Source organism: Panulirus ornatus, chromosome 21 (assembly GCF_036320965.1).
Source record: "Panulirus ornatus isolate Po-2019 chromosome 21, ASM3632096v1, whole genome shotgun sequence".
Classification (NCBI taxonomy): Eukaryota; Metazoa; Arthropoda; class Malacostraca; order Decapoda; family Palinuridae; genus Panulirus; species Panulirus ornatus.
Window position 1 is genome coordinate 2,686,799 of NC_092244.1, and position 12,477 is coordinate 2,699,275.

General features: G+C 45.0%; 2 protein-coding genes across 17 annotated transcripts in view; both read right to left on the minus strand.

Moving 5' to 3' along the window:
- The window catches only part of Nca (neurocalcin homolog), a 716,194-nt gene that overhangs the window by 179,172 nt on the left and 524,545 nt on the right, over positions 1-12,477 (minus strand). The window lies entirely within an intron of this gene.
- The window catches only part of LOC139756261 (neuronal calcium sensor 2), a 409,472-nt gene that overhangs the window by 105,410 nt on the left and 291,585 nt on the right, over positions 1-12,477 (minus strand). The window contains exon 1 of one of the 6 annotated variants that reach the window (XM_071675462.1): positions 11,650-11,729. The exons of the other annotated variants lie outside the window; for them this stretch is intronic. Within the exon in view, the coding sequence (XP_071531563.1) occupies positions 11,650-11,714 (65 nt within the window). The 5' untranslated portion in view covers positions 11,715-11,729. Of the gene's footprint in view, positions 1-11,649; positions 11,730-12,477 lie in introns of those variants that run through there. 6 annotated transcript variants of the gene reach the window in all.

The following is a 12,477-nucleotide window of genomic DNA, read 5'->3' on the forward strand; positions in this document are numbered from 1 at the left end:
TGTCACAATAAATTATGAGACAAGCGAATAATTTCTTGTAACAGAGATATCATATATGTAGCAAAGTTCCCGTAAATTACCTAAATTAGCATATTAATTATCTGGCAGCACAAATTACAATTTGCGAGACATAACCACCTCGAGGCCCACTCTTCCTCACTGCCGGTGGGTCGGTCAGCCGGGGTTGCGTCCCTACTCAGTGGTCTTACAAGTGTCTTCAACATCTGCTGGTGATATGTCATTTTTTTTCCGGTAGGCTACAAAATGAGGTTGACGGCTTTAATAACCCTGGCTGTCCGCAAACGAAAAACCCAAACAACCAAGCGACCTGACTCCATGTCAACAAACAAATAACTAACTCTCTCTCGTGCCGATAGATAATCTTGAAGAGTCACGGAGTCCAAAATTCCGTAAAGGGCAAGAAAGTGTCACAAGTGGTAGAGCTTTTATACCACTGTAAGCCTTTACCAAACGTTCTTCTCTTGATGTATCCGGCACCAAGTCGTCTCGCTCTAACAGAAATACACAAGATCAATATAATCATTGCAGATGAGGGAGTTACTTCCCAGTGGTCAGTCATAAGGCAGCGTCGTGTGTAGCTTCCTCTGCTAATTGGAATCAGAAATGTTCTCATCACAACTAGGCTGCCTCTAGCTCCACCATACACCCTAAGCCAACCCACATATTTTCATCGAGCACATCTTGAACAGCCATTGCATGACTTGACAGACGTTCTTGATTATCTGCATCACATGCATCACGGACACATACTGAGAGCTATGTTTCCACATGCATCACAGACCGTTAGAGCCGTGAGGCTGGGGGTTGGGGCGGAGCAGAGTCACCAGCAATGAAGACGTCAGACTGGTGGGAGCACACGTCAGGACCAAACCCGACACACTCAACACAATGAACGTGTATCTTCTCTCCTCAACACCAGAAATTTTAGCATTATATGCCGATTACACTTCTCAAGTGAACGTACCGTGCTGGTCCTTGTCTGAAGTGTTCAGGATGGTGGGACACTATGGACCAGTACGTCTGAAGTGTTCAGGATGGTGGGACACTATGGACCAGTACGTCTGAAGTGCTAAGTTTCAAGAGAAGTCTCAAACCTAACGCCTTGGTCGAGGACGACAGTGCACTGCTGCCTCTGTGGCCTGTGAGACATGTGAGGACTCTGTTAGCAGGCAGCAGACTGCCTGATGGTGGAACATCAGAAACAAAGACATTAGAGAAGCGAGTAAGAGCAGAATCGGCAACAAAGACAGTCGGGTAGTGGAAGAGCAGTACTTGTCAAGTCTGTTCTTAAACACATCTATGTTGTTGCTTTAAAGTACCATAACTTGTAAATCATTCCATATGTAATCAATCTTGCTCAGGAGGAGGATCTTTGCATCATTCCAAGTAAAATGTCATATACATTTTTTCTCCTTTATTTACTAGGTTGCCAGATGATGCTAGATACCAGTGTACACTCACCTGGCACCACTGGCCGAGCTCTCAGGTTAGTGTCACCCAGACTGGTCTTCTCATCCTCTGATATTTCTATCGAACAGGCTATGTAAACTAAGACTATAGTTTCATATCCATATTCTCTGAGATCCATATACCCACTCAACCATCAGGCAGGGTTCATAACTGGATAACACTCCAGCCAAACACGATAATGTGGTCGTTTGGTATTTGAGGGGTCTGCTTCGTCACTGGTCAGATCCCTTTTTTCGTAATCAACTTATTTATGCATTCAACAGTCTCTTTTATTCTATCATATATATATATATATATATATATATATATATATATATATATATATATATATATATATCTTTTTTTATATACTATTCGCCATTTCCCGCGATAGCGAGGTAGCGTTAAGAACAGAGGACTGGGCCTTTGAGGGAATATCTTCACCTGGCCCTCTTCTCTGTTCCTTCTTTTGGAAAATTAAAAAAAAAACGAGAGGGGAGGATTTCCAGCCCCTCGCTCCCTATATATATATATATATATATATATATATATATATATATATATATATATACCATGACCCTTTTTATAGTGTTCCAGCAACTTGGTAACCAGGCTACAGTTGGAAGCATGAGAATGATGGACAACTTTGGGGGTAAAGTTCCTGAACGAGAATGTACTTCCTCTCGTCAGCAACGATCAGACGTATCAGACTCACCCAAGTGACCATCTCACTCCAGGTTTAACCACAAGGAGGCGAAGTCCGGTAACACCTACATTATACACACACACACACACATATATGTGTGTGTGTGTGTGTGTGTGTGTGTGTGTGTGTGCAGAGAGAGAGAGAGAGAGAGAGAGAGAGAGAGAGAGAGAGAGAGAGAGAGAGAGAGAGAGAGAGAGAGAGAGAGAGAGAGAGAGAGAGAGAGCATCGTTACATACTTGTAAAGAGCCTTTCAACTAGGATGACTTCAAAGGCTCTTTAAAAATTGTCCTTTTCTATGGAGAGGTGGGCCAGCCCTGCTCGGCTTCCCTACATACGATGCTGTCTGATGTGTCAAGACGTCCAGACAATGTAGCGCTACGTCGTGGACCCGTCGCACCTCCAACGCCTCATCTTGCCAAGGGTATGAGAAGCCAAAATCATGAGAAAGAACACTTTCCCCATGAGAGAAATGTTGAATATCATGACAAGATATGCCGTATGAAGCAGCAAGTGGCGGTGATAAGGGTGTTGTGTCCGCACGAACGATCCCCCAGGGTAGCATCGCCACCACACCACCACCAGTATCTCGACTCCTCAAGAAATAAGAAAATTCCCGCAAGACTCACAACTACCATCCTCACATCACGCCTCATGCGCTGCGAAACAACACACATGTTTGCATCTTCATGATATATATATATATATATATATATATATATATATATATATATATATATATATATATATATATATATATATATATATATATATATATATAAAGAAAAACTTGGGGTTGTTTGTCTAGGTTGTATAGCGAACTGAAGCCAGTAGCACACCTCACTGGCTGCTGATATCCCTATCTGTTGTCTCCTATAACAAACACACCTGTCCTCCTGCACCCTCATTGTACTCTGCCAAACGCCAGTCCTCCTGCATTCATGGTGTGCTGTGTCACACATCTGTCCCTCTGCACTCCCAGTGTACCATGCCATACACCTATCTTTATGTACTTAGAAGAACTCTGTTACGCACCTGCCCCTCTGTGCTCTCTAAATTACAAACACACCATGCAGCTGTGTACGACCAAGCTTTCCTTGTATGAGCAAGCTTTTCTTATAAGCGCCTAGATAACTAAGTTATTAACTACTGCTAGTCATTAGCTATCATGTAATGTACATCCTGGAAACTTTGGTACATCTCTGAGCCTCGAGCTGTCTACTTCCTTTCTGAAGAAGGCCTGTGATCGGCCACTAGTGTTGATATGTCTCGTACGGATCTTCCTTTCTGGCACACCTCGTGATCCTGTTAAGATGTTTCCCATTTTTGCTCGATGGTTTCCATTTTGCTTTCCAATATAAGCCTCCTCTCAGGAGCCAGCTGGGACGACTGTGTAGCATTGTAATTTGTTTTCTAAATCTATACACGTCCGAAGTTGTCACTTGTCACTGATTTCATCTCCTGCATGAACTGGTTCCTCGTGATGTTACCCCAGGTCATGAGCGACGCTCTTCTCTAATAAGATCAACCTAGTTGGTGTAGTGGTGTTACCTGAAGTGCCTAAACCACTGGGGCAGGACTGAGGTCTCTCTTGCTGGCATGTCTATCCACAATATGTGGAGCGTTGTTCAGTACATTAGATACTGCTGTTGAACCTCTTGAACATCCCCTGACGATGCTATGCTGGGGATGTAGGCCTACACTGCTCAAGACCTGCCGCACTTCTATCATGCTGTGGTTTGAACAAGTTGTTTTGTTGGCGTTTTACGAAAGCGATGTTCTGTCACATACCTGCCCTTTTTCACTCTGTGTACTCTGCCATACACCTGCCTTCCATAACACTCTATCAACCAACACACTATACACTCTGGTGTACGCCTGTCCTCCTCCTACACTCTGGTATACACCTGTCCTCCTACTACACTCTGGTATAAACCCGTCCTCTTCCTACACTCAGGTGTTTCCTGTCACGCAACCATCCTGTTTCACCCTGACGTTAACCCATGCATCTTGCCCAGCATCTACTTTGTCCTTGAGACACGCATTTAAACATCCACTTTGTAACAACTGTTTCAAAGTATCAAACCCAAGTAACTATTCACTACAGTCTCCTGGTGCAGCTGAGATGAGATAAGGAGAAATTAAACGAATCAGATAAGATAACAAGGAAGCCATAACCCACCTACCAGTGGCTGACAGGGGCAAGAACAGCCTGGGGCCACAATTAAGCTCTAATCGATGAGACCTTTCAATATTTGAGGGAGGAGCTGGACGAGGGAGTGAGGATGGTGTGTCCTAGCGGGAGGATCCATGTTTTTCACGAGAGGAAGCAGGATGTATTTATGGCCTCAGAGGAAGAAAAGAAACAAATGCAGGAGAGGCGACCTTGTAGCCATCAGTCGCGGTCGTCCCCAAGTGACCGCCAGCACCCCTACTGACGTCACTTCAGCCCTGTTGCGTCACTGGCATATTGGCTGGCCTGTCAGCGCTCCTAAACCGGCTGCCCAACGCTTGTACCACTGAAGCTCCCTCCTCACGTTTGTCGTCATTCAAAGCGAACTAAAAAGTACCACGGCCCGCGGACAAGGGCCCTGTGCCACAGTGATCGGCAAGTGTGATCCAAACGACATCATCAACAACTGATACACCCACAGAGCAGGTCATCAGATGCTGCGAGTGACAAACATGGACAGAAATGGTGACCAACAGCCAGACAATGTTGGTGTGAACCTCCAACATCATCGTCCAGCCTAGCAACCGTGCGTGCAGAACATCTTACATACACCTAACGGTTCTCCCTCCAGCAGGCACCATACACGCGTCAGCACGGCGGTGTGACACGCGTTCAACGATAGATTCTCTGTGTACATGGAATATGGAGTCCACCGATCAGACGAGAGACAACCTTAAATCATTTGGTTGTAATCAGTTGACCCAAGTACAAACGAACACGCCTCAATTGTCAGGGAGTTGAGAGACCAAGCAAAGAAGGCGACCTTGTAGATCAGTCGGCCGACATTCCATACAACACGAGAGCAGTCTGGGACTCACTCACGCACAGCCAACTTAACACGTGGCAACACTATAAAAGTTAATTCCGGAAAAATCTCTACAGTGTCAATTACCTTCCCCCAGGGGCACACTCCCGTCCCAGGGCAGCGGTGGGATGCGCCCGTCCTGCCTACATACACCAGTGTTTGTTCATAGTCCAGTCCCACAGTTTATATTTGCTTCATAAACACAGCGGGTGAGAAAACATATGCCCGCTCGCCACCAGAGTCCTCCACCATTTTATATGTACGTACATCGCGTGTGTATGTATATATATATATATATATATATATATATATATATATATATATATATATATATATATATATGAGAGAGAGAGAGAGAGAGAGAGAGAGAGAGAGAGAGAGAGAGAGAGAGAGAGAGAGAGAGAGAGAGAGAGAGAGAGAGAGAGAGAGAGTTGTAAGTGAAAGCCTTAATAACCCTGGAGGTTGTGGACTTGTCATGAGTACATCCGTCAAGAATATTTTACAACACACCATCTTATTTACATTTCAGGAGAAAACGTAAGTACCATTTTCAAATGAATTATGCAGAAAACGACCTTACATGTCTTAATAATAAAACCAACTCACTGATTCACGTTGGGAAGAACGTCTTCAGTGCTCCTTAAGGGCCGCGGGGCACAGGTCGTCCCCTTCCACCCACTGATCATGAGGAGGAGCGCCGTGTATGGACAGCCCAGGCAGATCATGTTTGTTATGCCTGGAGAAGTTCCCTGAGTACATGATGACACAATCACACTTGCTCCAGCTGGCAGGCAAAACAGCAGAGCGTCATGGGCAAGTTTGGTTGAGACGTTACTCGTGAGTTAGTGATGTGAGAGGAGGGCCGGATACACAGGGATTTGCTAAAGACCTTCGTACCCTCTCGAAAACTATTGTGTACTGTAGTGTGTCTTACTTCACCCGTGGAATATTACATGTTACAGCATCACAGACCTCCTCCCCCTGCCGGCGAGCCGTGAGTTGGAGAGAGAGAGAGAGAGAGAGAGAGAGAGAGAGAGAGAGAGAGAGAGAGAGAGAGAGAGAGAGAGAGAGAGAGAGAGAGAGAGAGAGAGAGAGGCCAGAACTAAGAGCGGAAGTGACATTTAGGCGATACGGAGGTCGATTCCCAGTCTCCACGAACAGTCACGTGGCCGACTCATGTTGAAAAGACTGGCGCCGACGTCGCGTACATTCTTGTGTTGGTTGAGTGTGGGAGAACTGCACCACATCGTAACACCACACACACACACACACACACACACACACACACACACTGTCACTTCACAACACTGACATCATTACTCAACAACACGAGGTAATATACTGTCACTCCACAACGTGACATCACACTCACTTGAGAGCACAAGGGGAGTCATACACTAAGGTCGGACTTCACAACGTCTTGTATTGCGCGAGACAGTGAAGCGCCAAAGTTCATTTCTTTTACAACTTGCAAACTTATGGTAAACTTGGAATGACATGGTTTACGGTTACGATATGACTTACGTTGGCGACTCTCACACGGGATATGGAGTCGCCACTTGGCCGAGAATCATCATGCAGTATGTGCAGGATTCCTCACACAGCACCATCACCACCTGAACTACTGCTGTTCACCACACTAGCCAGGATCACCATCATCCAGTGGTGTGCAGGAGCCCCGCACTTCAACCATAACAGCGATTAACCTTACATTCACAAGAAAATTTTTGTCTATAAATCTAGGAAGAAGATCTAGGGAGACAACCTCCAGAGGAACGTGTGCCTGAACTGCTGCCTCCCTCCCTCGCTTGACGTCTTCTGCAGCAACCCTACCAAAATAATGTTGTCTGCTGAGACACCACCTTTCAAGGCCAGCGATAGCGGAGTTACAAAACGTAAAAAAATATTTCACAACTTGTATTTGTTACAAAATAGCTAACAACCTGCATTGGTTATCAAATATTTCATGAACTGTACTGGTTGTCAAATATTTCACAACCTGTATTGGTTATCAAACATGAAAAACATTGGGAGCGACGGAAAACACTGAAACTATTATGTTGTTCGCAGCCAGGATGAAGATATGCTAACATGTACGTGTAACATCCAGAAAGACACAGTCTGATCTACATCTTCAAGTTGTCTCCACAGATTTGGAAGACTACATTTGTAAAAGTATCAACATTAAAGGAGCCATGAATATAGCGAGAAAAATACATGAACACATAATTAGGGCCGAAACTTCCTAGTGAACAACCTGCAAGTGATAAAACATTATTCATAGAAAATGTAAAAATATCACAACTCATCACACCACATTTCTACCTTCTGAGGCGGTATGGAGATGGTGGGCAAGAGTGCGGGACGTCACCTCAAACAAACACTGATCCACGAAGAAACTGCAGCCTCATCCGACACTCAGTAATACAAATCATGCTGGGAAAAGAGCCTTCGGAATCTACGTCAGGTAAAGGTTAGGTCAATCCGTGCAAGCTTAATCATCCGTCTGGGATGATTGTTTCCCAGTGACCCACACACTACACCAAGACCCGCAGCTTCTAGGATGCCACTGCTCGGTCGGCTGACTTTTAATGAAAAATGTTTCCCAGTTGCTGTAACATGAGCTGATGATATACACATGGATATATATGTTTATCATCTTTTCATCTTAATGGGTAAACATAATGTAGCCAGAGGAAGGAAGGCAGGTGAGTGGGTCTTGCAGAAGTGGTTGGGTCTGAACAACGTGTGCAGACAATACCCTTCTTCCACCCCAGATTTCCTCGATGATCGGCTCAAAATTGTGGAAGAGACTATGACCCCGACTACAATGGGTATATTGGGTTCGCTTCATGGCAGGCTTTCCCTCGTCTGGCTCAAGTTCATGACCCAGGCGGATATCGGCACTGAGCCGATACACTCATATTATGCCCGATAAACAACAGTGCGGCCCACAAATAATGAATCGGAAATGCCATTGCGAGTCATGACGGTCTGTTTGTATGTTGGACGTGTTTTACGTTGGCGGCCATTGTTTCTTATCACGTGTCACCTTCCTCAACACATCAATACAATGAACACAGCAAAGACACTTACATGTGTAGGCAAAGGGAACGGTTTGTGTGTGTGTGTGTGTGTGTGTGTGTGTGTGTGTGTGTGTGTGTGTGTGTGTGTGTGGCGAGGGGGGGGGGGAGAAGGACAGGTAACTGGCAAGTGTAACAAATGTAGAACAAGTGTTTATAACTCATCAATTTTCTCTTAATATGGTCAGCTGGGGTGAGGCTGGCCACCTGCATCGCTCAGCTCTCATCACAACTCTCATCAAGACACGGTTGCGTCTACCATTCATATGGTAACTACACATCCAAGCCTCACTATTCCCGTACTACACATCCAAGCCTCACTATTCCCGTACTTTAATGTTAATGATAAACTAAAACAACACGAGGACGTGAGGACGAACACGAACCGAACGTTTCTTCCACATTCCCTCGTAAATATAAAACAAGATACACACACATACGACCATAGAAAAGATTATACATATATATATATATATATATATATATATATATATATATATATATATATATATATATATATATATATATATATATATATATATATATATATATATATATATATGTGAAAACGATGAGTTTCCTTTCTGAAAACTTTTAAAAGTAACTTTCGCCTGATCCTTTGCAACACAGGCAATTCCCTCATCATCCATAATCATACTTTTACAGTGAACTTTATTTTATTTTTCCTATACCAGACTGCCTCTCACGCCTTAGAGAGGAAACGTCAGAAACAAACGGACAACTGCCTCATTATTACTTTAGCTGTTATGACTAATGTACTGACACCAGCTACGGCCAAGCCTAGATGGTGACCATTCCAAGGTTTACCTTGACTAACTCCTTCATATGCCCACTGACAACATGTTACCCCTAAGACACAACATCGATCCAATTCATTCTATCCATTGCAAGCTTCTCGTCCCCCCAGAGACCTCAAAGTCTCCTTCGCTCCATTCCTCCATCTCATCAGCCTCCCTATGCTCCCTCCATAACTGACACAGATCGCCCTCGTCAGCCAGTTCTTCACTCGTCCTCAACATATACCCAAGCCATTTCATTACACCTGGGACGGCCCTCTCTATCAGACTGCACTTACTACCACACCACTTCTGTCAATGTCATACTTTACACGATCATCCGTCTCACTCCACATTTCAATTCCCCAAGTGGTCATAGTGAGCGTGGATGATGATACATCCAGCAGCACAAGGCGTCTCGTTGCAATCTACTATCACTTTGAAAATCGGAGTGTTGACCTCCCCAGGAACGGGACCTACACAAGGAATAAACCTCGCATTCCACGATGAAGGGAAAGTCATATCTGCCGAGCTGGAGTTATACACTGGCACCATTACAACCAATTTACACCTTACGTCATACTGGTGTACAGTGTAAGTTGTGGTCCCCTGGCGTAAGTGTAGGATGTCCATTACGGCTCTTGTGTCTACACCCATGGATCACTCCTACACCTGACCCTCACTATTCAGTTCAAACTACAGTGGTGAAACACACACTACTGTCTTGACACCCGGGCTCTACACTGCCGACAGAATCACACTCACTTCTTTCAATGACATTAGTAACCTTATCATCATTACTGGTTAATGATTAGCCATGTGGAGGGTTTGTCAACATCATACATGATGATCCTGCAGTCACCCCTTACCATAACACAATTCTAACCAAAGCTTTGAAGGGTTGAAGGTTCAAGAAAGAGGTGTGACCAAGAGCCAGATACACGGCAGCGGTGTGGCCATGGGCCGGGGCTACCCGCCTTCCCCAGCCCACAGTATCTTGTGTTGCAACTACCGTTTACAACCTAACCCCAAGGTCATCAAGTCTGGACCTCTATGACACCGCTACCAAAAGTGTCAGCCAAACAGCAATTAACTAAACAGCCTTGTCAATTTCATCGAGTTTTGTGTCTCTCAACGACTGATTTATATATCAATTCTGCTCCAGAGAACTGGCGGCTTGAGCCCTGCCATCAGCTGCCACTGCACTACATGATTCCTGAACAGCCGACCAGAGCGGGCTGGTGTGATGTCCGTTTCTCTGCACTGCTAACTTTAAGAACTCCAACGCCTTGTGTCTCTCCCATCACACACGACTGGCTTCATTTCTAAAAGTCAAGTTTTCCTCCTTCATAAAACTTCGATTATTTATTACCATTCGTCCCTCCACATCTCTCTAACGTTTCAAGTTTCAAATGTTTCATTTAAAAAACTTGGCCTCGAAGAGGACGTCTGTCAGTGACGAGGGCCTTCGATATACACAAGAAAATCGATCGCTTAATAATTACAGTGAACACTCCACGCTGCCCCTGCCTCATGGCAAAACCTTGTCTGAGGTACTCTTCCACCTCTCTCTCTCTCTCTCTCTCTCTCTCTCTCTCTCTCTCTCTCTCTCTCTCTTCCAATGGCTGGCTGTTTGAGTGACGACTCAGGGACGGCCGCAACACACCACTCAAGTTTTGCCTTTCGGGAAACTCGCCTCTTTTACACCGGCAGTAAATTGCTCTCCAGCGGAAACCATTTATATTTCACCATTTCTCCATCTGAGGTTCTTTATCGCCCGGCTTGACGGTTAGAAGTGTCGCCACATTACCCAACTTTTCTGAGCTGGACAACTAGCATGTGAGGCTGGGTGAGGGGAGGAGTGAGGCTGGGGGAGAGGATTGAGGCTGGGTGAGAGGGAGGATGAAGCTGGATGAGATGGAAGATGAGGCTGGATGAAAGGGGAATGAGGCGTAGTGAGAAGGGGTGAGGGTATAGCTTGATGAGGCTGGGTGGGTGACGGTTGGTGGGAGGAGTGAGGATGGATGAAAAGGGGAGAAAAGGAGGATGAGAATAGGTGAGACGGTGCGCGTTAGATTAGTCAGATGGCATATATAAAGGGAGAGTGAACTGAGGAGTCTGGGTGGGAGAGACTGAGTGTGATGGAGGACAGGAGAGTGAGTGAGAATGGAGTGTGAAGGTGAGAGCTGTGTGAGGGAGGGAGGGAAGGGGTTTCCATGGCAGTCAGGAGGACAAAGCGTGCTGCAGGCAGCCAGCCGGGCGCTTCACGGCTCACCAACCAGCCAGCTACAACCTCTGCCCTGCCGTCCCGCCTGATCCTCACGTACGTATGGTGGGTGTACTGTGCTGGTCCAGCTTTCTTCCTCACCCTCCACCCGCCTCACCCGGGCCGCTGCCTCTGACCTTCTTGCTTATCAAGGTGCACTGTGGCCAGGTACAGCTCTAGCCTTCCTCCCGATCTTCCAACACACCATACAAACCTTGTGTATGATAACATGACATTTGACCGTCGTGTTCCGTGGGTTAAGATCATGTGGGACATCAAATCAAAGTCTTACCTGCACCGCCTAACGTTACGAGCAGCAAGCTCTCCATCAGTCTCACCTGTAAAGAAAAACTTCATTAGAATATAAGAATGTAAGGAAAGTGGCCATAACATACATTAACTTCACGCTCACACACTCTCACGAATGAATTCAAAGAATTTGTAACTTGAAACATTCACAAAGTTTCCGTACACACTACACTACTACTCTGTTTCTAAACCAATACTTTCCTAGCTATATCCTTGTCATACCTGAATTCATCAAGTTTCAACTTAGTGCTGCTATTTCCTGCTTAACTGGATATTCTGAGCATTTTACTGATGTCCCTTTAGTCACTTACGTCTGCACACAATACACATGAAGAAGTGTTACCTGCCATCACGTAGCGCCACACAAACTGTCCGTTTACCTCAAACAAACTCGACACACTTTATAATGGAACGTTTCATACTGCCCTTGGTCGTGAGAGCCAATGTATGTACCTCACTTTCTAATGTCCACAAATTATGACAAAACCTTACAGGATATAATACAAAATCTCACGAGATATAATACAAAATAATAAAGTTTGAACAAATTTTGAATGATATATTTCTATAAGTTTTGTGTAAACTTGCTTACATACTAGTATCCTTCATGTGTGGAGAGCAGTACAAACTGTGAAATTCCTTATTATAAGCGCCAGACCTTGAGTGACGTCACACACCGTGGGAAGATACTCCCAGCATTTGGTCACAGCTCAACTCGCGGCACAACATTATGGTAATCGGGTCAACACAATGCCAAGGTAAAGACAAAGGACAAAGATATCTGTAAGACCTTTCCCGAAAATTGCCAAAT